Source organism: Trachinotus anak, unplaced genomic scaffold, assembly GCF_046630095.1.
Source record: "Trachinotus anak isolate AG129_WGS33_773 ecotype Australia unplaced genomic scaffold, CSIRO_AGI_Tana_v1 ptg000021l, whole genome shotgun sequence".
Lineage (NCBI taxonomy): Eukaryota > Metazoa > Chordata > Actinopteri > Carangiformes > Carangidae > Trachinotus > Trachinotus anak.
The window spans coordinates 17,254,978-17,282,912 of NW_027273872.1; the positions used below are offsets into that span (position 1 = coordinate 17,254,978).

Consider the following 27,935-nt stretch of genomic DNA (forward strand, 5'->3'; position numbering starts at 1 on the left):
ACTGATGATGGTGGATGAGCAGTTTCCATTGCAGAGAAAAATATTAAAGGGACAAGTGGATGTGCGTAATGAAGAGACAAGCATTTATGCCAGCGGTGAAAAGAACACAACGGTGTTAATTTTAGGCTTGTTTTATTGTTATATGTTTACAACAGGGCAGATAAGTTTGTCTGTATCCTGACAAGGTCAAACAGCTGGATGCTCTGTGGTGGTTAAAATTCTCACATTGTCAAGTTAAGAGCAAGTTTATTTCATGTTACCGGACATGTTCAGTGGCTAAAAGGAGAACAACACTCCATCCATCAGAGGTAGAAACTTTCCATACGAACACTTGAGCCCAACAATCATGCACCGTCCATACAAAAATAGAAAATTAATGTCAGCAACACCCAGGGGTATTATATGCCACTCTTCCCTGCAGTGTTTCCAGAGGACTTGCAGTAGATCTCAAAAATGCAAAAGGAGCATCAGAGCACCACAGCAGATAGGTGGGATGGAAAACACAATCCCACAATTCATTTTCTCAGGTTTGAGTACATTTTTGAAGCCGCAAGGAGGGATGCAAGCCTCCTCTAAATTGTCTTTGATCTTGTTGTAGTGGGAGCTGTGCTTCTGTAGAGGGCAGGCTTCTGAAAGCATTGGTTCACTGTTGCATCACCACCAGTTACAGCCATCATAGATTATATCATCTACTTCTATTTGATGTGTTTCTTGGTGTGTGTGTGTGTGTGTGTGTGCACGCGCGCCTGTGCGCATGATTGTCATGCATACTGTATGTGTGTGGTGTCTGTCTCGGTCCAGGGCCTGAGAAGTTGTTGTGTGTGTGTACATGGCGGGTTTAAAGTGATCGGGGCCCGTGAAGGGCAGCTCTTCAGCTATTGATCAGAACACAAGTGGGCAGTGGTCACAGCCTGTGAAATGAATAGATGTGCGGCAGGAGAATAAATGAGTTTCTGATTAATTTCTGTCAGATGAGAGCAGAGTGAATGCTAAGAGCTTGTTCAGAGAGGGAAAGTGGAGGGTTAGGTGAGGCTGGCTGAATGCTGAAGGTCTCTCTGGCTGCACGTGCCCTTTTCCAGGTCCGTTTTAGTTTTCAAGATCCGCGTCCCTGCAAGAGCAGAATACAGCAGAGCACAAAATGTGAGAGGAGCATACAGAAACCTCTGTTTCCACAGTCAGAGTGGCTCTATCTGCAGTATACTGCACAGCCCAAACTGTTACTGTGCTGCCTGTCCTCTCAGTGCCGTCTTCAAAAGTACCAAGCGAGGGACGTGGTGAAAATATGTAAAGGGAATAGATGTGATGCAGCTGTTCTCATGCTCTCCATCTTGTCTCTCTCATTATTCTGCACAACGTTATAAACAAAACAACCATAAAAATTCTCTGACAGGAACATGAGATGCATGATGAGCAGATTTGCACTCCCCAGTGTTACATAACAGATCTCTCTCTCTCTCATCTGTCTCTCGTTCTCTATCTCTCTCTCTCTCTTTGCACTGTTTCTCTCTCTTTCTTTCTTGGACATGGAGCTTTGTGTTCTATAAGTGGCTCACTCATAAGCGGGAAAGTGAATAGTCGTTTTTCCATGTGGTTAATGTACAAAGTAAGATGTGGTTTATTTCGCCTGTGAGACCAACTCCCCTTGGAGAAACAGTGTTGTCATTAAAACGACTCAGGTTTTGCCAGCCCTCAGGTAAACCTTATATAAAAGAGGGTGCTTGATGCATATTTTTGTTCTCAAATTAACTGAGCTCTCAGCCCCTTTTGTATTGTAAATCTATGATGATGATAAAAGCCACAGCGCTGGCGTCAATGCAGCAACAACGCCACCTAACATCCTTCTCCTCTTTTTTTTTTTTTTTCTCGCCTACAACTCCCGGGGCTGTTTCAGCATTAGAAATTATTGATGTTTTTACTACCTAGATAAAAGTATGTGACAAAATTTGTGGGTAGTTTTCAGTGTTCCACTGAATCTGTCATAATTAGAGAAGAGTGAGGCAGGTTTGTGGCTCTTTGAGATACAAAGTAATTATGCATAAACATCTTTTGTCCATTGTGAGATTTTTTTTCCTCCTGTTTGCTCATTCGTACAACAATTCTGGAAACCCTCCAAGTAGGTCCCTGCTATTTTTACCAGCTTGCATGAAAGGCTTTTTGGATCTGCTGCCTTGTCACACATAACTCAAAAGGTTAAAGGTTAAAGTCTAAAAGGGAGGCTTGCTTTTAAGACATAAACGTGGGTAAAAATACATGTAGCATGTATGTTTATGTCAGTGATTTGGGGCCCCTAGACCTGTAAGATAAATGTAAGGGTCTGCAAGAAGAAAAACACAGATTTCTCCCTCTTTTTTCTTTTTTCTTGTAAAATATCTAAATGTAAATATTATTTAAGTTAAAAAAAAAAAATCTGAGATGAAAAAATCCTGGTTCAATCATATTTGAGGTTACAAGCCCAAAAACACTGGAACCAACAATCTCCATTTCCTACATCGGAAGAACAAGTGAAAAAATACAGTTAGTGGTATGTGTGTTAGCCTGTCTCTCAATACTTTATAACTTACTTAGCCTGTCCGTGGCACTCAGCTGCAAACCCATTTGGTTCATCATAAACTCATGAATCTTCAAAAATGGGTCACAAATATTCAGGTAATATATAGTGGAACCTAAATAATTTCCTAAAAGAACTGGGCACTGCAGCCCCACACTAGCAAACACCACTCAAACAGGAGTAAATAATACATTAGTTGGGGACTATTTTCAGCTGTGGATTATAACACATTTGGTGATCTAGTATTTATGGTAGTGGGATGGTGCATGTGGGAACCACTCAAAATAAACTACAGCGCCCATGTTCACCATAATGAAAGAACATTTCTCCCAGAGCAGCTGTGTGGCTCATCGATGTGTTTTTAATGCTTTTTGACACAATGAAGTGTCATGGCACAGAGGAATAAGCTAGCAAGCTTTGGAAACACAGACAATACTCGTGAGTAGGATCAACTCTGGTTTTGATCTTTTCATGGTGTTTGTTGTCAATAAGTAAAATTTGAATATCACCAGCCCTATCCTTTAAATTTCTGGACTTCTGAATGGTGTCTTTACCCTTGTAGATATACCAGGCAGTAGCCAGACAGATGTACAAAGATAACTGAATGTGGCTAGTGTACCTGGCCCTCTCCATGGTGTCCTTGGCCAGGTAGATGTACCAATAGATGAGGTTGAAGAGGGCGAAAGCCAGGGGGAAGAGGACACGGGCGTACAAGTCGATGGGGCTGGTGCCAGCCAGCTGTGGGATTTGAGGAAAAGCTGAGCCCTGCTGGAGGAAGATCGGCAGTGGCGGAACATCTCCTGGCTCACTGCGGCACACTGAGTGGTTTCTCCTCTTCAGGCCTTCCCGAGGGCTGCTGTCCGACTGGTGGGAGGGGGGCAGGGGTGATTGGGAGGGAAAGCAAGAGGGAGTGAGATAGGGTTATTGTGGGTTTTATGGTGCACAGTGTTAGAAAAAAAAAGGGTAGGAGAAATGTTTAAAGAAAACAGGGGATTTCGGCACTGCAAGTACATTCAGTATACTGTATGACAGTTTTAACATGCTGCAGTCATGTATTCAATGTAAGCAATGTTTGCTCCCACAGGAGCTTTCTGTCAACGGCATGCCAACATCCCTATAGAATGCAGCAGGTAGTTTACTGGATGTCCATAGGATGGTTAGGAGATTATGCAGGGAGGAGTGCTGGAGTTGCTCTCTGTTCTCACACTGAGGCTATTTTTAAAGCATCTAACCATGAGCCCTACACGTGAGAAAGATCCCAGGAGGATGCTGTGGTGGCTTACTGTATTAGCATAAAACATATAGCTGGAGATGAGAGCACTACAACAGCACATATTACTATTTAATGTGTGGTGTGCCCTGAATGGCGAGAGTGGAAAAGGCAGGGTGACTGCTTGGAAATGCATAGAAAAAGACTTCCTCTTTGTGGCAGGATTTCTTGTTCTCTGCATCTGAGTCTGAAGCTGCTGGCTTAGTGTTCATTATCAGCACCACTGCATCAAACTCTCTGCAACACCGAGGAGACTCTGCATCTCGCCATTATTAACTATGTAAATGCATTTAAGACGCCATCTATATAAATTCATAGCATCTCCAATGAAAATCAAATACCTTGTTCAAGTGATAGCAGAGGCTGATGTTGCTGAGCAGATTGCGTTCATACACTGTCCTACAGTGTAGAATCCTGTAGATTTACTACAGTCCACAGAATAGCAAATCTGGCTCTAAAGATGTGTATATATCCCTGTTTGTACACAGAAAATAGCGCATTATTGTTTTTTCAGATCACTGACTTGCGTAACTTCCTATTACTGCAGACATACAGGTTCTAAAAGAAAAATATGGAATATGTAAGAGGCCAATTTCTAACATTTTTTTATATTAAAGAAATTGTTCAGACATTCATAATTGATATGAGAAGACTGATACCACTATCATGCCTGTATGCTAAATTTGTTTAGTTTGGCATAGAAATTGGAAAGCTGGGGGGTAGCCAGCTAAGATATGCTAAGATAAGCTAAGCTAAATTAAGCTAAAATAAGCTGCTGGACATCTCTTCTAGCTCTTTGCAAGAAGTTGAAAAAACCCCAAATTCCCAAAATTGTTGAATTATTCCTTGAACTTTTTCATGTGCTTGTTTTCATTAAATATCACAGTCCTTCCCGAAAAATAAATAAATGAATAAATTTTATTCATGTGCCTACTCCTACAATGTTCACAGACTACCTTTCTACAATTTCATGTTGTTTTATGTGTAATATATGAACTGAAATGGCAAAAAAGTGAAAACTGACTAATAAACTTAGGAATTAACAAAGGAAAATGCTAAGATTTATTAAGTGGTTAAATGATTACCTTGCTGTAATGATGACAGTTAATTTTCAGTTGGAATTCATCCTTTATTAAAAACATAAAGATAGCTCCTCACCGAAATTGTGTCGTCATCGTCGCTGCCAGTAGCCAACACCTCAAGCTTGTCTTGTCTGGCTCTTTCTTTCTTCAGACGGTGGGCCTGGAGGGTGGCATAGTAGTTCACTGCTGCAAACTCGATGAGAGCCGACGCCACAAAGGCAAAACACACAGCAATGAACCAATCCATGGCAGTGGCATAAGCCACCTTGGGAAGTGACTGACGGGCGCTGATGCTCAAGGTGGTCATTGTCAGCACTGTGGTGATGCCTAGAGGAAGAAAAGCATGTACGTGTACTCTGACACACATACACTCCACAGACATATTTTGATACCAAGCATGATTAATAAACATTAATTGTCAACTAATACTGGTTAGAAGAGAGGCGTACCAGCAACTGTACGTGCAGGAACAGACTCCTTGTTAATCCAAAAAGAGACTTGTGACAAGACGACAATCATTATGAGAGGGATGTAGGTTTGTATGAGGTAGTAGCCAAGCTTCCTCTGGAGGTGGAAATGGACCACCTGCACAGAGTAGTGACCTGCAAGATAAACAGCATGTGTGAAGAGAGCAACCCTGAGGGACAGCGCAGGATAGCACAGAACAGATGCCCTTGCCTGCCCTTGAAACTGGGAGCTGAGCGAAGCATATAGATATATTGCTGTTGTTAGGACTGGAATAGCCAGCTAACTGTAAGGCAGCATGTGAGAGACAAGAGGAAGAAGAGAAGAAGGAAGACAACAGGACTGAAAAGAGGAGGGAAGGAGGAGGGAGCTCAGCAGACATTTGGAAACGGGATAAAGTCAAGAGGAGGAAGAAGAAGCAAGTGAGGAGGGGGCAGAAGGAGAGCATGCAGTGTCACTATGCGTAACACTGCCCTGTTCTGCCTAACACATGCATGCAGACACTCACAGACCAAAAACACGCTGCATCATGCACACACACATATACAGAGGTTGTCTCTCTCGCTCCCAGTGTTTTCTAAATGGGTATCATCTCTACGTTTTGGAGGCTGCCTCATCCTTTTCCTCTCTATTCCAACAATATGCTGGGTTCACAGCAGGAGAGCACTTCTTCTTCTGGTGAAAACAGAAAATGCACACATACACATCATACACACACACACACACACACACACACACACACACACACACACACACACCTCCATCCTTCCTCCTCTCTGTCAGTGCATTCACTGGGCTTTAAAGCCTGTAGTTCTTTTTTAAGGCACACCGTACGCATTAGGCCTTGACCACTTAAGCATCTTAGATGGCTGCTCAAGGAGGTCTTTGCTTTTATATTGGCTCTGCTGAGGGAGAGTAGTGGACACTAGCGCAGAGTTTGAAGAGACTCATTTGACCTTGTTCTACTCACAGATTCATCAGCTCATGAGTAGTATTTTAATTAAACTTTTAAGTGTGGGTACAACTGAAACAGTGTCCTGATAACAAAAGCAGCATGATTGCTGACAGTGAGCATTACCTGTATTTGATTTGAATATCTCACTGGACAAAGTCTGTCCCACCAGATCATACTGCAGAAGACTCATGGACTCCTTGGGACACTCGACAGATGCAATTGGCCCCTTCCTCCAGGTGAACATAATTTCACTGCTTGTGTAGGCATCTAAAAATACAAAGACACTTAAAACACTCAAATGTTGGTCACATTTATGAACCTGGACATTACTGAGCAGTATTATTTCTTGTGTTTATGAACTCATCTGTTGTGCTTACAGCTTCCAAACCTGAGAGGACAGGCATGGCCGTCCATGGGGAAGTCTATCAGCCTCATCGGGCATTCTGCGCTGATTGTCAGTCTAACATGAAGACGACACAATAATCAGTCTTCAGCTATTGATTTCAGAGAACCTCATGTCCAGAAAAGACACATTTATAAAACAACAGCAGCTTTATAATCTAAGATCACCTCATAGTGTAGAGGACAGTCCCGTTTTGCATGATGCGGAAGAGCTTGTTGGGTGTGGTCATGTTATGGGAAATGGACTTCTTGGAGTTTCTGAAGAAAGTATCTGGTGTCCAGATCTTGTCCACCATACGGTTGTTCAGCCGCAGGATTTCAGTAGGTCCCTCGAACTTCAGACGCTCATCAACCCACATCTGACGGAAGAACATGTCCATAGTGTACTCCTGTTGAATGAACATCAGATATTCGTAGTTTTAAAAACTTATGTTCTACAAACCACTAAAATTCCTACTTTAAATTTAGATCTTTGTGCAGTAAAATGATGCAGTCCCTGTCAGCATCTATAACACTGAAGATACATTTCAACTTGCAGTGGAAGGTGAGGAGAAATGATGAGGCAATGATGGATGCCACTCATCCCAGATAATCATTAATCACTCCATTCAGCCATTTCCTCTGTCTGACATGTTGTCATATTGATTTAGAGGCCATCAATAATGGAGTTATAGGGCTGGTCAAACAGATTAAAGCTCATTAGATGGTCTCATGGCAGATTGCCCATAAGGCAGGCATTCAGTGGTCACTGAAGCGCTGATATCTCCCACAGTCAGCACACATACATCTCCTCACAGAAGTAGTATCTTACCATCTCAACATCTGAAACCGGCCCAAAGCTGGTGACAAAGATGTCTGTTTTCACCTCTGTAACACCACCTGCAGCAGTCATGAACACAAGCACAGTGAACACGATAACGCAAAAAATGATATGGCACAATGTTCTTAATTTATCTTAAACATAGGGCAAGGCTTTGGGAGCAAGGGTTTTGGATTTGTTTGAAAGTTTGAATTACCTCCAGATCCAGGTCGCAGTCTGTTGTCATAACCATCCAAAAGTCGATCCAAAATGCGAGTGATGTTGTCCGAGTAAATCTTCTCATTTCCACTTACATTACCGAGACTGCAAAGAGAGAGGAAAAAAACTCCCAGGCTGACTGTACTCTGATCCATGTTTTTACTTACAGGGAGAACACTTACCTTATCCAGCAGATAAAAATAACTAAACCTAATGTCAGGACAGCCATCCTGGGCAACATTTATCACCAAATTTTCAGTCAACTCTCTGCTAAACTCATACTTTATGAGAGGAGTTCAAACAAATCGAGCAAGAGTCTTTATTTGTGTCGTTTAGTGACTGGTAAGTATGCATAAGGACAAAGGAGGCACTAAAGCAGGAACAGTAATCTAATTAACAGATTAGTAAATCCACTCCATTTTTAGACAAACAGTGGATTCTGTTGGCTCGTGGTGTAGCTAAATTAAGGAAACTAAAACAAAAATAAAAATGTAAAGTCAATGAAACATATCGATTTAAAATGCTGATAATAATAATAATAATAATAATAATAATAATAATACTAGAATAAACCGTTTGTCTCAGTGTAAGTTTGTCTTGCTGTAGTTCAGTTTATCAGACAGCTGGTGGCGCTGCCGCCACAATGTCGTTCACAACCGGAAATGAAACCCACACCGAGAGAAGAAGAAGAAGTTTCGAGCGAGTGAGGGGCAAAACAACACGGTGAGATTTAACACGACCCACTGACACTGAACCATTATTCACAACAGCCATTTTAAGTAGTCGATACATGAATTGTGGTAAAGATTGACTGCGTAGCAAACTGTTAGCGTAACTTCTCTGCCGGCCGGAGAGTTAGACGGCGTTAGCCAACCTGTCAGCCGGTGTGTGGCCCCAGGATGTCGGTGCACTTCGAGGAGAGGAGCGGTGTCGTCCCCTGCAAGACACCCTGGGGCTCCTGGTACCAGACCATGGAGGAGGTCTTCATCGAAGTGGATGTGCCTCATGGGACGTCTGCCAAAGAGGTCCGGTGCCATTTGGGATCCAGAGACATCGAGCTGCGCGTCAAAGGGCAGGAAGTATTCAAGGTGAACGTCGTTTTTAAGTCGGGGTGAAAAAAAAAGGGTAAATAAAGAAAATGTGGATTCCAGTATAAGTCGGTACTCTTTGCATTTTCTGAATATGTTTGGTCGGCATAAAAGTAAAATCTGTGGTAAAATGTCTTGCAGAGAAAAACGCCTTGCTTTGTGTACGTGAGGTTACTATAAAAGCTCCTCATCGTTTTACATTAAACACTGAAAGTGGGAGTATTAGATGTGTTTGAGGATCTGTGAAACACCAGGCATTGTGATGTGTCAAAGCGGGGAAAAACACACATATAACTAATAAAATTAACTATAATTGTATGCCACCTTGGTGAGCCAGTTCAGGATTTGGTATTGTACATGCTGACTCACTAGAAAAGCTTCCTGGGAAATTTAAAGGAAAAGAGCTATTCTTGATGTTGGTAGGTCCAGTTTTGCCTTTCTTGCTATGCTAAATCAAAATCCCCCTGTGAAAAAGGTGTATTGGATAATGTCTAGATTTAAAAGGAGTCTCCTCCTCGTCCATTACAGAAGTAACCATTTCTCATCAGTTGCAAAAGCTGGAGAAATTCACAAAAATCATTGACCTTCCTTCATCTAGTCCTATTCAGTCCTGACCATATTGACAATCTGGAGATAACTTACTTTAAATTCACTTTTCATGAAAGCGAAAAAAGGAGGGGAATGCTCAGAACTGGACTTGAGATCTGCCCAATTGATAGTAGCCCCGCTTATATTTTCACCTGTACTTAAATTCAGTAACATCCATTTAACCAGTCTGCACATCCTGCTGGCCGGCGACCAGTTTAATGCTTATGCAAAACAGCCTAGCAACAGAAAGATATAAATGTTTATCTGTCATGTTGACATCCTACACATTGTTAGTTCAGGTAGTTTCTCCACAATTCAATTGTTCACTTGTTGGCGACTTCCTGTCTTTGAAGTGGTCATGAAATCCGATTGACGGTCTATTTCTCAGTTATTCATATTCCTTTAGTCTGTAAGGGTTCACCGGTGAAAAGAATCAAAGGAGTTTTCATTAAAGTGTTCCATGTTGTGAATATTTTCTTGTGAAGTCTATTGCAGACAGTTGGGCAACTTCTTCTTCACTTCAACTAATTTTTCAAGTTCTGGCTGGGGGGGGGGGGGGCTTTGGGTATTCTTGTTTTTACCCTACCTATCACTTTGTCATCTGTACTGTGACTGCTGTCAAACTGAGTGACTGAAGTTGCCGATTTCCTAGCTAAAACCCCTGGTCAGAAAATGGTAAACTCATGGACATCCATTGGTAAACCCTTCGAGGTAGCTTGGGCCTTGAGCATTCAGGAAGGCCTCAGCTAGGGAAATGAGTTTTGGTCCCACCCACTATAAATCAAAATGTGATTAGTTAATTCACCTGCCACTTTCTAAACAAACACGTGGCTATGAGAGCCTCAGGACTTTTCTCCCACTTGTGAAATCCTAACCAACTAGTGAGCCAGCTAACCTCTGGCTAGACAACAAAAAAGAAAATCTGATTGGGTAACTCTATTTTCATGATTTTTAGGACGGTAACCCTTTCATTTCTGAAGAAAAGTTGATAGAAAACGATGCTAAAATTAGAATTAGGAGAGAATAATTATTAAATGAAAGAGAATAAATGTAACATTTAAATGATGATATGTTTGGCCTTCTCTAAAGGCCTAGAAGGCCCTGAAAGTTCCCCACTGCTATGTGAACATATTTTGTATATAATTTACATATAATTTCACAATCTTTTCATTTTACATTGTGTCAGGGAAAGCTGTTTGGCACAACCATGTCTGATGAGGCCACATGGACACTAGGTAGGTTGCATAGCTTAAAGTAACATAATTAGACTTCAGTGGACGAAAGCCACCTTCATTTCTTTCTTGTTTTCCATCCTCAGAGGACAAGTGTCTCATCCGGATCATTCTGATGAAGACCAACAGAGAGGCGGGGAACTGCTGGTCTTCCCTGCTGGAGGGGGAGTACTGTGCAAATGCCTGGGTCCAGGACCAGATGCAGAGAAAGCTCACACTGGAGAGGTTCCAGCGGGAGGTTAGTTTCATATAGTGCTATTTGAAGAGTCATGGTGCTTGACGCAAGACAGTTTTCTAAGTAATTAAATGTACGCCTGTCCCCCTCTACATATGGCCACATCACTGTCACTTTGTTAGCCAGGTAGGTAACCAGGTTTTGTGAAAAAGTTGCAATGAATAGCTTTAGTGCTGGTTTTGAAATTTGGGGTTAGAAGGTTGTGTAATATCCCTGTGGATCGTGCTTGCAGCCTGTTGAGCTCTCATCATGTTAATGTAAGCTAATGTAATAAAACTCATTTTTCATTTCACAATTAAAAATGTAACCTAGAAAATAAAACCCCTAATAAATACTCACAGGTTTATCTATTTCTGATAAGTTATCAAATCTGTAGTTTGAAATGTTGATGAGTCATTAATGAAGGGTCTTAGTCAAGTCTGCAGTTCTAAGTGTTAATAAGATGCTAATAAGTGGATTTAAATCCAGATTGTCTGCAGCCCATTTCAAAAAATAGTTGGTCAAATGATCTAATCAGTCAGTTTTCAAATCCTTGCAGCCCTGAAGTCATTCTTATTAATGGATTATTACTTATATTCAAAAGCAGAGTAAATGGTTTATTAATAATTCATAAAGCCATTTTGTGCAGTGTATAAAATCATTAGAAAGTGTGCTCCGTGTGGAAAGTAGTACCACCAACTTTATCTTTCAAGATTCAGGTTCTTAAGGTGGATTTGAATCAATATGAAGTCACTCTGAGTATCACAGATTTTATCATCAATTTTACAGCACAGATTTGTAAAATGAATGGAAAATGTATACTAGTCTTGGTAAGTGCAAACAGGTTTCTGGTTATTCATTAATTGTCCTCCTCTTGCAGAATCCTGGATTTGACTTCAGTGGTGCAGAGATATCTGGGAATTTTGCTGGTGGGGGTCCTGACTTTTCCAGTTTACAGAAGTGACTGTTGGTATGATGTGGAAAACAGAAGTGCTGGAGATGTCACTTCTGTCTTACAATGTGGAGAACATCCATGGCACAGCGGAGGAACAGTGGATCCCTCACACCGTCAGCAAGGACACGCCAAAAGATTTGCCTTCAGAACTCTTACATGGGGTGGTCTTCAAGACAATTGTTTGACAGAGACATCATTTGTTAAACACAGCCAGCCCTTCCTTTCATCTGCCTTTGATTGGCTGTGTAGAACTGATTCTGTTAAGCCAGATTTGGCAAGTTGCAAGGCCCATTATACAGACTGAACAACAGCTGATTGGAAATGTTTGATCAGTTTTTAAAAAGCCTTTGAGAGTGGTGTCTGTTAAAGATGAAACAAATGTATACAGCAATAGCTTTTCAATAAAGTTTTATTGAAAGGTACAAGTACATTGGTTAACCAGATGGTTGTATTCAATTAGCCATTTTGGATTTGAGAACACATTTTATTTTTCTCCTCAAAACAAAACCTATACTAGACAGGGAAACTGGCAAAGAAAATGCAATACAAATTCCAATCCACATTTCCACTACAATGACTTTTTTTTTAGTGTTCTCTGCATAATTGACAACTGAAATCAATTCATACACGTGGTATTCTGTGTCCACAAATGAAGAATCAGTGAAAACAACTCATCTGTAACCGCTGTTGACATTTCAGCTCAAATAATATGGTTAGCCATACATGACGGGATCGTCACTAGCCTCACTTCACTGGAGAAAACCAGAGCTCCCTCGCTGTATCAACTTAAAAAAACAAAAAAATTCATCACCTTGGGTAGGAGTGTGCATTCAGGACAGTTTAGCAACCTAGGGTGGGAGTTAAGGATTTTGGGCCCGATTTCTTGGTTCCATTTCTGCTGTTCACAAAATCCTTCTCCCTCCTCTTCCACATGGTGGACTGAGGACCTAGGTGGTTCTATACTTATTAGCTTAAAACCAGCAACCCGTTCCAGGAAACACCAAACACCTTGGTACGGATTTAAACAAGAACATACTGTACACTTGTGTAGCAACTCAACCAGGAAAGTAAAACTTAGCAGGATGGCAGTAGATTAACCTTTCTCACGAAGCATTACTCCTTGGGAAGCTGAGATACAGTGTGCTTCACCTATGTATGCTGACAAACAAACTTGAGGAAAACTGCAATATTTTTAGCTTTTCCTTAAAGAAATCCATCACCACTGATGAAGATCTGTAAGGAAAATAACCAGAGCTGTATATGGGTGACCTCATTGCAAGCAAGTTGCCCAAAAGTTATATCCAATCAGGGAACAGAGATAATTTGGGGACAGTTGAATTTTTTCTCTGCATGCAAGGTCACCCAATCATACCCCCAGGTTTTAACAGGCTGACTCAGGTATGGTGGGAAGATGAGCAATCTTGTAGTAGCTGTGCTTCAGCTGACGTGCAGTTCTTCCCGAAATAGTCCAGCGAAGTCTTTGGCTGATAGGCTTGGAGCACTTGGTGGTGGCATATTCAGCCAGGCATTTTCCAACCAACTCCCGCACACAAACCAGGTCCCCATCTTTGATCTGCACAGAAGGAAGACACACATTAACAAGAGGCAATCTTTGGGCTCTTACAAATCAAAGCTACACGAAAACCACTAAAAGCAAAACAAACATTACTTTGAAGTAGTTTTGTGCAGCACACAGATCTAAGATAGTAAAAAAATAGTGGATGCCTACATTCAGCTGCTGCTGCAGACTTTTCAGGGCCTCTGATATATTGTCAGTGTGCTCAGGGTCATGTTGTTCCTGGGCCTCAAAACACAGCAGAGCCATGGCAAGCAGAGATGGCTGCAGGGAAACAAGAGTATACATTCCTAATCACAAAAAACTGAGAATACAGTAACCAGGTCTGTCTAGAAACTGGCACAGAAACCATGACAACATTTGATGATGATGATTTGAGATGGCCTACTTCGTACCCAAAGTATCACTAAAAGACATTACGATCCAACATGAAAGAACTTTCATTATTATGCAAAATGGTTACAAACTTTGTGACATTATGAATTATACTAATACAATATCATTCCAGCTAGAAATAGGCCACATTTTAAAATGCTGTGAGACCAGTTATCTTAACCTACCTTTATTTTGGAGAAGACAAATGAGCAGTGACAGGCTTTCAGCTGTGCCTCCAGTCTCTCAAGAGTCAGTATCTTCTTGCTGGAAAAAGAAAATTCTTTTAGTGTCAAGACTGAAACACATATGAAATGGATGTAAAGCGGAATTCACTGGATTAGACATCAGTCTGATTTTCACATTTGTTTTCTAACCTGTCATGTGTCTAAAAATCTTAACCACTTCAAATAGGACTCTGTTGGCTTTAACAATATTTTTGGATAGTGTCCTCTTGAAAACCAAATATGAGAAGACACATTTTAGTAGAGTAAATATAATCTTGTTGAGTCATGGTTCAGCCCTGCAGGTTGATGTGACCGTCCGTCCTTACCTCTCAGCGTCGAGCTGTTCTTGGATGTGGCTGTGAAAGAGGCGGAGAAAGCGGAGGGCTGTGGGGGCCTTCACCTTCCAGTAGAGTTTCTCCATGATGATCTTCTCCATCCTCATCATGTCAGACACCGTGAAGCGATTCTGACTGATACGGATCAGGTCATTGGCCAGAGGCACGTTCTTCTCCTCTTCTGATGACTTCACGGCAATATAGAAGCAGCACAGGCCCACACAAGACAGGTGCTTTGGTTGAATCTGTAGAGGACATGAAGAGAAATAAGATTATAAAACTAGTTTTTTAACAAATCTAGCACTGTCAACAAGGTGAAAATTGTATTACTGGCATTACTGTGTGCAAACCTTCATGACTGAGAGGAATCGATCCAGCAAGCTAATGGCCAACGAGAAGGTCTCTGAGCTGAAACCAAAGAACCTGGTCAGAGAGAGCAGGTCCTTCACCTCCAGCTCCCTCAGTCTGGTGGTCATCCTGAGGCCATTGTCCTGGGCGCCCTCGATGAGCCTCAAGCCGCTCAGCTTTGGCTGGTATCGGCCCTCCAGATCTGTTAAGGCCTTCAGTTGAACTGCAAAGGGCTGTGCTCCAGGTCCTGTGACTGTGTCAATCATCTGTGCCAACAGGAAAATAGAGCTGAATAATACTGTAATCAAACTAAATCAAAATGGTTTTGATCAGATGTGCTCAAATCTGACCACATTGTGTGTGTGACTATAAGTATTACTTAACATATATGTGCTGGGTGATATGGTCTTTTCAAAAAACAAGACGGCCAAGGTACAGAATGTAAGAACAGTCTAACAGGTTATACATTTGCATCTGTAAACAAAGACCAGAAAAGGTCTATTCAGATAACCAGGTCTATTCAGATAACCAAATAGCAGACTTTATGTTGCCTTTAATTAATTGTAACAATAAAGCTTCTTCTACACTAAATGTTATGTCTGTCAAGTCTACCAGTGCAATTTACACCAGTGTCCTATTGCATGTTAATATTTTATATCATATGGACCCAAAATACAATTTCTTGCTAAAATCAATTACTTTGTTAAAGTTTGTTTCTAATTCCTCAAATGGTTAATTCATTTGATAACAGTTGTACTTCAAAAACAAATAGTTAATACAGTTCAGAATATCACATAAATGTAGGTTCTAGTAAGAACAGATCTGGACAGGTGGTACCTATCACTCAGGAGTAGCAGAGACATGGGCCTGCTTCCAAATGTGTGTGTTATTCAATAACAAGCCTCTCCCCAGCAGCTGTCATTGAACTGGACTAGGCACACATTCATACCACACAAATACTTAACAGGGATATGTCAAACAAAGTTCCTCACAATTTGAAATACTATTTTATCACATTTGGGTTATTACAAGTTTCTTTAAAAATACATTTTCCTTAGTTTTAAGAAGCTTTTTGACAGTCTGGTCACAGCATTAGGCTTCATATCAAATGACCAGGCCGTGTGTGTGTGTGCAGGGCAGGACCTGCGTCATGTCGGGACATGTCCCTGCCGTACACTCTTAATGGAGAGCTATCACACCACCAGATGACAACAACAAACCCAAGTGAGTTGACATTTCAACTGTAAAACTATGGCTAAAACCACAAGACGTGACACTGTTGGCAGTGAGTCAGTTTAACGTTATTCTTGGTGAAAGGAAAGGGGAAATGAAAAACTAATTTGACGCTAACGACGTAGCCGTTAGCTCCAACCGCTAATGCTGGCTAATGTCAATTCTCATTGTTCAAAATGTAAAGTTAGTTTATTTTAACCTTCTTACAGCCGAACAATAACACGATGTGAGGTTATAAACCGCCAAAATACCACTGTAAATTAAACATATGATTGGTTAATGCGATACAGAAGGAAGATTGGTTAACTTACCTTGTATCAAGTTACGCTGCCTTTACGAAAAATCAGCAGTTGGGAAAAAAAGCCTCCACACACTTTAAACAAGCGAGTGAAAAGAGGTTTAAAACACAAAAAAGTGTAAGTATGAACTTTCGTTAAAGAAAGTTTTAAGCACAGGTTAATTTCTGCCTATGCACACCCCCCTACCCTTGGCGTAAGGCGATGGGGAAAAGGGCAGTTTACGTATTAATGCCGGCATAAAACCAAGCCCATGTCCAAACATGGTGAACTCTCATTGGTCGACGACGGATGACGTTTCTGATTCTACAGTTCAATTGGATAAACTTCCTGTAATGGATGATTAAGTCCCGCCCTTTAAAGGCCGAGAGACCAATAGCAGGTGGGCAGACGGAACATGGTGGAAAACATTATGTTGGTAATGAAAAGTATGTTAAATTGATAAATCAAAATTAGGTTAATTTTATTTTCAACTGTGAATTGACACAATAAATACAATATCAACTGACACCACTAAGTTTCTTAATTATTCTAGCGATCAATTAAAGAGGCCACGAAAAGGTGGATCTTACAGCAGAGGGGGGGATAACATAGAAAACAACAAAACCATTAAATTTTGAATAAAAGTGAAGGACGCCTTAAAAGTGTCAAATACCAATTGTTTTCACAGGCATATGCGTTCTCACAGGCGTGGAGCTGTCTCTGCTTCTTTTCAAATGGATGCCTACAAGCAGGTTTCTGGAACAATCTGGAAAGAACCTGAACCTGCTGAGACCATAGTTAAGCACATGCTTTTTGCTGATCTCTTTGGACTTGTTTGTCTGTAAGCGCAGGAGAGAACAAGACACAGTTTCAATAAAGAAACTCTTTATTACACAAGGATATACAAATCTGAAAGCAGGCCCACTCAGACCCACTATACAGATCTGCTGACATAAAGAGGTTTAATCCTGAATTTATATACACCCAGGCTTTTTTCATGTAACACCATTATATGTGGTTTAAAGTTTAAAACTAAGAAATACTTCCAACTAGGTCTTTTAGACACAACATAGGGGCTGACATGTAAGCATGATAGGGCACCTTTTATAATGACTAAAGATGTTTGTACTATGATAGATTTAAAGTGCTTATAAACCATAATAATATATATTTCACTCTATAATATATATTTCACAGTGTAAACTGTCGTCAGTCAAAAAACTACAGGCATAACATGGCAGATGAAAGAAGGTAACACATTTAGTACAAAAACTGAAAATTTGATGATGGCAATCTTAATACTTGTAGGAATTAAGGTTAAGATCCATGCAGAGACCATGCTACAGAGCACTGCTTAAAAGTTTAAAGGAGAGTTAGTAGACATGGAAGACTGCAGACTGAATCACTTCCAGGGATGTTAAGTGCATTTCTATAAAACAGTTATTTCACATTGTAAAAATAATAACCTTGACTGTTAGTCTGTGATCTTTTGATGTGGTAGAAAGTCTTCTAATTCAAATTCCTTCCTGAGGTTAAGGAGCACGCAGATGGAAGACTAAAGAAGCTAAGAAAAGGAAAGAAAAACCATGTCATTTATCTGGACAAGCAACTCTACATATTCATTAACATCACAAGACAAACCTAAACGGGATATGTACGACTGGCATTTAGTGCAAATGATAACAAAGTTTAATAAGCATTTTGTTATTTATCCTGTTTGTTGCCACTGACTGAAAGCAAAAGCAAAGCTGAATTTAATGGAAACTACTGATACAGAAACACTGTTCAAAAGTCTCAGACAACCATGTTTGGGAATGTAATGATGACAACAGGTGAAATATGAAATGCTTTGAACCATACAAATGACTGAGGTGATTGGAGAACTGAGACATTTAAGGGGTATGGCTTCAGCAACAAATGAACTAATGCTTTACTTGGTTTATCATTTTCATTCTTTATTTTAATGTAAATAGCAGCAAAATATTTGCTCATTTCCAGACTCACTGTAAATAAATTCAATTATTTTCTTATTATTTTCTTTAGAAATTTGCATAGAATGCAGGTTAGACAATTAAATTATCTTATCAAACTACCAACATTTTAAAAAACTATTGCCAACATTTTTATATATATTATTAGACATTATATATTAAAAAAAAAAAAATTACTGCAGACTATTCAACTCAGTAACTGTTTCTGTCAGTGTCTCGCTGAGAAACAGACTTCATTTTACAACAGGAGATGAACGGACATTCATGGAAAGAACATGAAAAAACACAAGCTACATCTTATGAAAACAGTCCATGGATTTGTTATTATGTGTCTAGCAGAGTCAGCATTAGGAACAAATTAAATACACTGAGCAAAGCTACCTTTTTGATCCATAAGTACACAGTGGCTTATAGCCATCCCATTATTCAGGCTCACATACATGCATAGTCACTGTGTCACTGAGTCCACACATACAGTGTCAGTAAGTTATGCCAGATATGACAGTCTCTTTTTCCCATGCTGATGGCAGACACATTCCTGGTTTCCCTGGATGTTTGATCCATAAATCAACTGAAAGGGGAAAAGAAATAAGACAAAATATGGAAAAAAGAAAAAAAAAGTGCAGGATTCGAGGTATGGTAGAAATCAAAGGAATAAATTAATGAAAAAGGAATGCAACAGTGTTTGGATTGTAACTTCTTTAACCATCCATTTACAATACATTTTAGGCTATGTTCAGTCTGACAGGCCAACTTCTGGTTTTGACAGTTTAACATTTAAATCAGATTGTTTAAAAAACATCATGGAAACCAATTTCTCCAAATCAGATTAAGGCCATCCTCCTATATGATATCAGGTGGACTGATATCAAATTAAAACTGAATTTGTAGAGATGTTTCTCAATATGAGTTTAAACTGTCTTAAAGGTCATATCCAGCAAGACCCATAACACTGACACCATGTCTGGAGCATGGCTAACCAACCACGACTGTACTGCCAAAAATGGTTGCAACATATTGACTTTTTCTGTCACCGATGCAGTCTGGAGAGGAGGAGAGGTCCTGCGCTGCAACTAGATACACTATTTCTATTGTGTTAAGAATGAGAGGTTATTTCTGCATTCACAGAGACTTTACCCTCTTGTTTTAAGTTGCATGCTGGAAAAACACACCACTACTTTGTCTACTAAAACCAGGAAAAATAATCCAGCAAAAGCATCACTTGCAATATAGTGTGGACAGTCAGTCCTAAAAGATACGATGATTGGAAAGACACATCATGAATGCCTGTAATCTGAGCATAGTCTTCTCTTAAACTTGCAAGTTAAACAAATGTGTCAGCCAGTATTTACACATATAATCTTAAACATAAATCTACCAAGCTCCAGAAAAAAACATGAGAGAATTTCAATGTTACATTCCTCTATCACTGATTAATCATTTAAAAGATCTAAAAGGTCTAAATCTCTATGGATTTTCATTATTAACTAAGGTTACATTGGGTGTAAAATTAAAAGTTTAGTAGCCACATTTGTAACATTTCTAAAAGATCTGTCAAAATGGCAAAAAAAAATGCACTATCCTATTCATATCGGTTCTTGTGCATATATTCAGTGTAGTGTAATAATTCCTTAAGCGCTATGTCTAAAACTGGGTTATACACTGGAGCCAAATGAATCACTGGCTGCAGAATTTAAGAAGTAAAACTTAGACCTTAGGTTAAAATCCCAACGTGGGATCAGTGTGCCATTACACCGGCATAATGCCTTTGGTGTTTTCACGTACACTGTGAAGGCTGTTAAAGCCAGTGAAAACTCCTGTTATTAGTAAAAATGTTGGAAGTAACCAGGCCATCATATCTTCACATTTGATCACATTTTTACTAATCATTAAGACAGTTTTATGTTTGTGTATTGTTTTATGTTTGTGTATTTTCAGGTCTACTCTTGAGCTTCAAACTGTGTACAGAAATTTCTGAACATTCATAATTGATCCTGACATATAATGTCTCCACCTGCGGAAATGATTATGATTCTCTGTGGGATGTCTAAGTATCATCTGCGGTGCACATGGCGTGAGCACCGGTGGGACCAGTCGTATGTAAACAGAAGCGCCCCTGTCTGAGATACAGTCTGGCAGGTCAGCCCGCAGAGACATAAGCATCAGGCTGTGTCATGCAAGCTGTGACCCGTCCTACTGTGTCTGGGCACACAGTGTCAGTCTGAATCTGTCCCCGTATCAGTTTCTGAGCCAACATGGCTTCTGGGAAGATAACACTATCTCGTTAATCACATTGTACACCTCCCCCCTCGTCTGATCAACTCCACATAGACTGGCATATAGAACACATTTCTCATGAATTAAATGTATGTGTGACATTTGACCATTTAACCTTGATCAGCGTGAGAGAGCGTGGTGTTTTTACTTCTTAGCGTTATTAATGCGAGCTCTGAAACCTGTGGTATATAAAGAAATCACTTGAGCAGGCAAATCAAGTACATACAGAAAAGCAGACTTACTTCTTCTTGTCCTTGTCCTTCTTGAACGGCTGTTGTGAGCAGCCTTGAAGTGCCTGTCCCATCAGTGTCTCCGCTGCAACCTTTCTTCTATTGAAGGCATTCGTCTCCTCTTCCAGTTCTCGTCTTTTCTCCTCCAGATTCTTCTTTTCATCCTGGTGCATCCGCTTGAGCAGCTCAAACCTCTCATGAAGCTAGAGATGATGAGGATGGGACGGGGTACAATGTGAGACATATCAAATGTGTTATATTCTCATTGAGTATTTATTTCACGATGATGTCAATCCTCACCTCTCTTTCCTTTTCTTTCAGCTCCGCTTCTGTCTCCTTCACTTTGTTGACAAACATCTGCCTCATTTCTTCCTCTTTGCGCTGCAGCTCCACAAGGAACTCCTTCCTCTTGGCTTCGTATGTCTCCTGAAGGCTAAAGATCAAGATAAAAGCAACGTTACATTCGCTCTGAAGTCCCATATGGACAGAATTAGTGTCCAGGATCTGTTCCAAAGTTCAAACTTTGCTTACTTGTAATGTAAATGTTTACAAGATGGGGGTTAATGCTTCACAAACATATGACCCATTTGGATCAAAGATCAAAAGAGGAAATAAGGAATATGGTCAACATCTGACCTGACACTGGCTCAAGATACTGTTTAATAATGTTTGTCACAAAAATAAAATATACCTCAAGTTACCAATAACAGTGCATATGACATTAGACTAAACGACCAAATAAGGTCGCCAGGCAGCTTAATTGATATTCTCCACTCACTCCTAATTACATGAATACTGTTAACTCTAAAACGCACATATTTATGCATTTCTGTGTATGTAAATAGATGAAGATACATTTGTTATCTTATTTACTCCGTGGACACAGCACACAGACAGAGATTAGCATCACGGGATATGTCTGTGATACAGATAGTTGCCTAATTATTAAGAATTAATCCAATCTGACTAGTGTTCAGATGTGATTCATTTATTCACATTACACCAAATTATATAAACATGGACTTTAATGTGCTGTTTATCAATAAAGTCATTCATCAGCACAGTTTAACATCCTAACACACCAGGGGTTTTGGCACTTCTGCTGAAGTAAATTGCCCAGATGCATTGCAACACAGCTATCTGTAATTTCACCTGAACGACTGGCTGTCAGGGTCTGTGTCCTTGAAGCCCATCTCTTCCAGCTTGCAGCGACGGTAGAGTTCATAGTGTCGAGCATGTGTTTGCTCCCGGAGATCCTCCATGTTCACACGCACTAGCATCTCCCTCAGCTTCACAAAATCACAATGGTTTTCATTCTCCACTGGAAAAAAAAAAAAGAAGCTTGGCCATTTAACCTTTTGCATTTACTGAAAATCTGAAATGACAACTCTGACCTTATTGTGCTCATAAAAACAGAGAATTGTGATATTGTGTTTATATTGCAAATGAAAAACTAATAATAATTCAGCAGCAGGCATCTGGCTAATCACCTCTACGGTCTGAGAGACTTTTATGATGCTTTTCCAATCAATTCAGTGGACTCACCCTGTACTGATCCCCACGGGTACAGTCTTGCTTTCACCATCTTATTTCCTACTTTCACATCTTCTACACTTCCAACCACAGCAAAGGGAAGATGTGTCTGGAACATATAATACTGATACTTAAAAAATCATACTGCTGTCTTGCTATTACACCATACTTCCAAATATATATGCCAACTATAGATTCAAATTGTGGCTCATATTGTGCTACTTCAGTTCTTTTTACTGAATCTCCCATCTTTTCTTTAATAGCAATCATAAAATGGTGGCACGATAATCTGACTGAATTTAAAGATAATAATATAATAAGAAACTTTATTTGTATAGCACCTTTCATACAAGAAATGCAGCTAGAAGTGCTTTACAGCGAAGAAATTACATGCACCAAGTGCGTCACATGAAAAAGATGTAATGAATACAAAAGCATTTTAAAACCACAATTAAGTAATAAATTAAATTATGTTAAAAATCAAAGACTTAAAATGCATAATATCAAGTAAGAAACTTTTTTTTTCTCCTTAAGATGAAGAACTTCTTTTTCTTCTATTAAATGGTACCTCGGCTCTGAGGCAAACACAACTACAGAACCTCTTTTCTTTTCAAATGCACCACAGGTTTTGATTACTCTGGAGTCAGCCTCTTTCAGATGCCCCACAAGATTTTCCCTACAGGTGCAACCTCACTGTGGGTTTTATTTGCACCGAGCACAACCTGAAGTTAAATAACCACCCTCTTCAGTGGTGCTGTGGGTGGTAACACACACACACACACACACACACACACACACACACACACACACACACACACACACACACACACACACTGCTCTTGTCTTCTAGTTTATAAACCAACCAGTGACATCAATCAAAGTGCAAAATTTCAGACCTTTATCAGGAAAGTCACAGCCAGTTAAAGGCTAAGTGAAGAGATACTTTACTTAACATCATTATTCCACTAGTATTACTTATAGAAATACTGAAATACCAAAAGATAGGAGAAGGCTTAGTGAGAGTGCATATTAACATGTAATCAGTTTCCTGAGCTGATTGAGAGAGCACATTAACAGTATTCCTACATGTTATTACAACAATCAGAAATAAAACGTATAGTGTATTCTGTATGTGTTGCGTGTGTTTCTAGGACTTACATTCATGGAGGAGTTGATCTCTGCAACAGCCTCATCCTCTGTAGGGAACTGATAAATCTGCACTCCATTGCTCACCAGCTCACTCATAATCTTGATCTTTAATTTGTCCAGTTCACTCTTGGATACTGTGTCTGCCTTTGCAATGACAGGGATGATGTTAACCTGCATGGAAAAATATTTATGTGAGTGGCAGACTTGAAGAATGAGTAACATTAACTCTTAAAGTACATGGAGCCAGATTCTGTGGTGACCTTGCTGTCCAGTTTCTTCATTGTGACCAGATCCAGGGACTTGAGGGAGTGCCCAGTGGGAGCGATGAAATACAGGCAGATGTGGATTCTTGTGTCGTGGTAGTTAAACAGGGAACGTTTTATTTTTAGCTCTTCCTCAAGGTACCTTTCAAACTGGGCATCAATATACTCAAGAATGGGTTTATAGCTGCACAGAAAAAAAAAAGTTGATACATGAAAAAAATAAGCACCATTATTTTATCCTTGCACGTATGAACATTAAACTTAACATAGGTTTTCTTGTTACAGTCGTGTTTAGTATCCTGGTTACAAACTATGCAACTGAAGTCTTTCAGCCAAGAATCTCAGCCTTTTATGCTCCCTGCTGTTGCAGCACTCAAATGTCTATTGAGATTGCATTGGTTCTACCAGTCATTCCCTTATTCCCTTTCTTCCTTCCAAATTCACATGCCAATAACAGGCCAGATCTCTTTCTCAATTCCATGTCGTAAAATGAGTTGGCTGAAGTACCAGCGCAAGAGGGAGAAATGATTAATGGCTGGTGCTGAGAAGAAAAGAAATTTCTACAGTTAGTTCTGAGAATTTATAAAGATCAATGTCAAAACAGTAGTGAAGGTTTCTGTAATATTTTAATAACATGCTATATTTTTCCCATTTTGGATCCATACTCTGTTCATGTTTTTGGATGGATAGCACTCAGCCTAACTAAAAGAAAAACAAATATCTCCATGAACTAGTACCTTTCTTCTTTGTTGATCTGGTCTCCAAACCCGACAGTGTGCACAATGGTCAGCTTCAGGTTGACATTGCTCTCCTGCAGATCATACGTTTGGGGGCGTAGATGTACCTCAGTCTCGTAGTGGCTGGCTTCCTCGTTTTCAAATGTTGTATTGAAAAGAGTGTTCATCAGTGTTGACTTGCCTATCCCTGTCTCACCTAAGAAAGGGAAAATAATGACACACAGTGATACGGAGATGAACATGCGACGCATTCGTGCTCCAATCAAAATGAGTGCATGTAATGTTCACAGCTCTAACTTTGGATTATGAGCTTCTCCTGGGTTTAGACATACCTACACAGAGGATGTTGAAGCAGAATCCCTGAGCAACTGATTTGCTGACCAGCTGATCTGGAAGACTGTCAAACCCCACATGGCCTCCAAGCTCCAGGTTTCGCTTTGCTTCATTCTGAGCCATTTTCAAACAAGCAGGACAAAGAATACATTACAGTGGACGTATTTTTGGCAGTATTCAGTAATATTTAAAGAAAAAAAAAAAACCTTTCATCCCCACATTCTACTTTCAAGCTTAAAAGCATTCTCTGCAAATGAGGCCATGTCTCTCTTCCACTTAACACACTGAACAGTCCGACCTATAAAAAGGTTCTGTCTGAATATCACAAACCACATTTATCTAGTAAAGATACACTAAGAGAATCATTTGAATTGTGCATTACTAATGTCACACTTTTCCCAGAGTCTACATTATGAAGCTTCAGCATAAGGGCTTAGCATAAATTGAATGTGTTAGTGTCTTTAACACTGCAGACAGTTTTTTTTTTTGTTTTGTTTTTTGTTTTTTTTTACTTAGGGCTGCAACCTACAAATATTTTCATCAACGAATAGTCTGGTGTTTTGTTTTTTTTTTCATTAATTTATTAACCATTTAACCTATTAAATGTCAGAAAATAGTCCAAAAAGTCTTTTCAATTCCAATTGCTATACAAAACCAATATATTATACATACAATGATTAAAACAGAAAAGAACATCAAATTTGAGAAGCTAGAACCACAGGACAAGCTTTTTTATAATTGAAGAAGACAAGACAATAACATGACAAGCAACAAGAATTTAACATTTAATGGGAGAGATAAATAGTTGTGGATTATTTTTCAGGTGATTGATTAATCAGTTAAAAAATGACAAACCCTGCGTTCACTCATGTTTGGAGACTGCAACCTAATTCAAGCTAATGTTCATGTCCCCCTCCACTCACAACTGTATTTTGTATATTGGTACGTCACTTCACATTCATCCACTGAAGGTGGATGGTTTCTTTTTGCTCGCCTTAAATCTGAGTTTAAGATGTGTATTTATGAGATTGTTTTGGGACATCATTACCAGTTTGAAAGCCAATCTTGGTCCCAATTGCAACTTTGACAAGTGAGATGTGAAACTTCCCGTGTGCAGACACTGAGAATGGATTTTCCAGTGAAGTCAGAGACATTTTGTGTCTAGCAGTTAATCTGGGATCTTTATTATTTTTGCTGAAAAAAATAGTTTAAAGCGTTTTAATTTGTGTATAATGCTAACTATGTAGAATGAGCTTTGCCCTGGCTGTGCAAGCTGGGTCGGGAGGGTTCACCCCTCCTATACCAAACACACCCTGGGGTACTGGCATCTTGCAAAAGGCTCAACATGAGGACCAGGATGCGTTAAATACAACAATCATCCGTTTCTGTCCTTCTCTCTTCACACACACACACACACACACACACACACAAAGAGCTCTTTATCGAGATGTTATTTCACAGGGTGGGAGGGTATCCAAGCTGCTGGCCCTGGTACCCATAACCCCCCCTTCACAGCTAGACAAACACCCACGCTACTTTAACTCCACAGAGCCTGTCATCCCTCACATCCCTTTACGCGCACACAGCGGACTGGACACACTTCAAACACGTCCGCTGTGACGACCTGTTTCATGAACACACTGAATTGCACGTTTGGCTGATATACTTAAGAGACTCTTAAGCTAGTAGCTACCACTTGAAGAGGCCGGTATTTATGTTTATCCTCTTAACCCAGTCTCTGCCTGCTGTTCCGTGTTTCCTTCACTAGCGGAGCCCTCCGTGCTGCCGACCCGGGCCCGGCGCACACCTGTCGGAGGGGCCGACGTGGTAAACATCAAGTGCCGATGCACAGCCTGGCTCTGCGCTGCGTTCATGCTGCGCAGCCTGCGTGGATGCTGAGGTGAGCCTTTTTCCACATAACTGCTCAGCAACTTGGGCCGACGACGCGTCGTCTCTCTACTGAAAAGACCCGATTCATTGGCCACGACAGGCTTCCTCATCACCGCAGCGATCCTGCTGCACTGTCGACACGTACATCTCATCACCACCGCCTTGCTCTTACATACACCTGAATGCTACAGGGGTGGATCAGGTCCCATTTGCAGCCCAGTGACACCAGATCGTGAGTCACTGCGGGCCCGCAGACAGTAGATCATCGTACTTACTGCGAAAACATCCACCTCAGTGGCCGCCATCGTCAGAAGTGGCTGTGCGCAGAAATTACGAGTCTTCAGCCAGACCTGCTCTCCACATCACACAGGCACAGACTCACACGGCTTTCAATATGGCCACTTGAAGGCAACACCCCCTCGGTGCTGGAGGGCGACATTACAACAGCTCTGCTCAGTGTTACTCCAACTCTGATGGCGTTTGGTGAAAGCTTTGATTAACTCAGGAACTACTCTGCTTCTACTGAAAACACACAGGTTTGCAGCTCTCCTGGGACTCTAACAACTTAAAAACATGATAAAACCCAACAATCAACCAGCTACAACATTTAGACAGTAATGTATTTGTAATAAGTGCCAAATGATCTAATACAACCCTTTCACAGGGATCATTCTGCTGCATGAGCACTTGTCATTTTTTGATATTAGAGTATATTTTGCTGCAAATTCTTCTGTGCTACGTCCCAATGAAGATTGAGAATGTAAGAATGTATGGAGTATGGTATTAAGGTTGTGTTTCTTGTACTCAAGTAAGAGAAGTGTTAATTATAGTTCGTGTTTAGGTTGAGGTGATCATTCAAGCAAAAAAGCCAAATAAGTTCTAATTTTCTCATTTTATTTGTCTTAAATGTTAGTAAATTGAATATATCTTTGGACTGTAGATTTTTGGTCGGACAAAACAAGATATCTGAAGACATCACTTTAAGCATTGGACATTTTTTATAGACCAAAAGGTTAATCAGTTAATTGAGAAAATATGCAACAGAGTAATCAATAATGAAAATAGTCATTAGCTGCAGCTCTAATGTTCTGAATTCATGGTTTTTACAACATTGTCAAGATCTTGTTGTGGTTCATTTCATATTATTCATATACACTCTCGGAGTACTTTGTTAGGGACAGCTGTACAGCTGTTTATCCATGTAATTATCCAATCAGCCAGTCATGTGGGAGCAGTGCAATGCATGTAATCATGCAGATGTAAGTCAGGAGCTTCAGTTAATGTTCACATCAAACGCATGAGGAAAACAGGATCTCAGTGACATTGACTGTGGCATGATTGTTGGT

At 40.2% G+C, this 27,935-nt stretch overlaps 4 protein-coding genes across 5 annotated transcripts; 1 reads left to right on the forward strand and 3 right to left on the reverse strand.

Annotated features, from left to right (window-relative positions):
* Positions 1-115: 115 nt before the first annotated feature.
* Positions 116-8,084, reverse strand: gabra6a (gamma-aminobutyric acid type A receptor subunit alpha6a). The gene is made up of 10 exons (XM_071458372.1): positions 7,923-8,084; positions 7,739-7,845; positions 7,534-7,601; positions 6,891-7,111; positions 6,698-6,780; positions 6,444-6,587; positions 5,350-5,502; positions 4,977-5,227; positions 3,168-3,412; positions 116-1,108 (listed from the first exon to the last, which is right to left on the reverse strand). Exons 1-10 carry the CDS (start codon positions 7,979-7,981, stop codon positions 1,087-1,089), a joined length of 1,353 nt encoding a protein of 450 aa, XP_071314473.1. The 5' UTR covers positions 7,982-8,084; the 3' UTR covers positions 116-1,086.
* A 267-nt stretch (positions 8,085-8,351) lies between these two features.
* nudcd2 (NudC domain containing 2) lies at positions 8,352-12,245 on the forward strand. The gene is made up of 5 exons (XM_071458377.1): positions 8,352-8,463; positions 8,639-8,828; positions 10,603-10,651; positions 10,735-10,886; positions 11,743-12,245. Exons 1-5 carry the CDS (start codon positions 8,384-8,386, stop codon positions 11,824-11,826), a joined length of 555 nt encoding a protein of 184 aa, XP_071314478.1. The 5' UTR covers positions 8,352-8,383; the 3' UTR covers positions 11,827-12,245.
* On the reverse strand, positions 12,209-16,431 carry ccng1 (cyclin G1). The gene is made up of 6 exons (XM_071458375.1): positions 16,220-16,431; positions 14,678-14,941; positions 14,319-14,572; positions 13,954-14,032; positions 13,547-13,657; positions 12,209-13,390 (listed from the first exon to the last, which is right to left on the reverse strand). The coding sequence occupies exons 2-6, from the start codon at positions 14,939-14,941 to the stop codon at positions 13,199-13,201; spliced, it is 900 nt and encodes a 299-aa protein (XP_071314476.1). The 5' UTR covers positions 16,220-16,431; the 3' UTR covers positions 12,209-13,198.
* A 230-nt stretch (positions 16,432-16,661) lies between these two features.
* Positions 16,662-27,026, reverse strand: LOC139606292 (septin-8-A-like). Of its 2 annotated transcripts, none has more exons than XM_071458373.1 (10): positions 26,865-27,026; positions 24,699-24,813; positions 24,367-24,562; positions 23,627-23,813; positions 23,376-23,537; positions 22,230-22,326; positions 21,837-22,005; positions 20,985-21,117; positions 20,697-20,887; positions 16,662-17,750 (listed from the first exon to the last, which is right to left on the reverse strand). In XM_071458373.1, exons 1-10 carry the CDS (start codon positions 26,892-26,894, stop codon positions 17,696-17,698), a joined length of 1,335 nt encoding a protein of 444 aa, XP_071314474.1. In that variant the 5' UTR covers positions 26,895-27,026; the 3' UTR covers positions 16,662-17,695. The 2 variants fall into 2 exon arrangements, with proteins under 2 accessions (XP_071314474.1, XP_071314475.1); XM_071458374.1 differs by lacking the exon at positions 16,662-17,750 and adding an exon at positions 18,125-18,748.
* Between the last annotated feature and the right edge of the window lie 909 nt (positions 27,027-27,935).

Bases quoted from the DNA above. Each gene is read 5' to 3' on its own strand.
- nudcd2 (XM_071458377.1), top strand. From the start codon at position 8,384: ATGTCGTTCACAACCGGAAATGAAACCCACACCGAGAGAAGAAGAAGA. The intron at 10,652-10,734 runs GTAGGTTGCATA...TTCCATCCTCAG, and splicing joins TGAGGCCACATGGACACTAG to AGGACAAGTGTCTCATCCGG. The intron at 10,887-11,742 runs GTTAGTTTCATA...CTCCTCTTGCAG, and splicing joins TGGAGAGGTTCCAGCGGGAG to AATCCTGGATTTGACTTCAG.
- LOC139606292 (XM_071458373.1), bottom strand. From the start codon at position 26,894: ATGGCGGCCACTGAGGTGGATGTTTTCGCA. The intron at 24,814-26,864 runs GTAAGTACGATG...AAAATGGCTCAG, and splicing joins CTGAGGTGGATGTTTTCGCA to AATGAAGCAAAGCGAAACCT. The intron at 17,751-20,696 runs GTAAGTCTGCTT...TCCTTTTCTTAG, and splicing joins AAGGACAAGGACAAGAAGAA to CTTCTTTAGTCTTCCATCTG.
- gabra6a (XM_071458372.1), bottom strand. From the start codon at position 7,981: ATGTTGCCCAGGATGGCTGTCCTGACATTAGGTTTAGTTATTTTTATC. The intron at 5,503-6,443 runs GTAATGCTCACT...TTTATCTTGCAG, and splicing joins GATATTCAAATCAAATACAG to GTCACTACTCTGTGCAGGTG. The intron at 1,109-3,167 runs GTACACTAGCCA...CTGCTCTTGCAG, and splicing joins GACACCATGGAGAGGGCCAG to GGACGCGGATCTTGAAAACT.
- ccng1 (XM_071458375.1), bottom strand. From the start codon at position 14,941: ATGATTGACACAGTCACAGGACCTGGAGCACAGCCCTTTGCAGTTCAA. The intron at 14,033-14,318 runs GTAAGGACGGAC...TTCTTTTTCCAG, and splicing joins GAACAGCTCGACGCTGAGAG to CAAGAAGATACTGACTCTTG. The intron at 13,658-13,953 runs GTAGGTTAAGAT...GTTTCCCTGCAG, and splicing joins TTGTCTTCTCCAAAATAAAG to CCATCTCTGCTTGCCATGGC.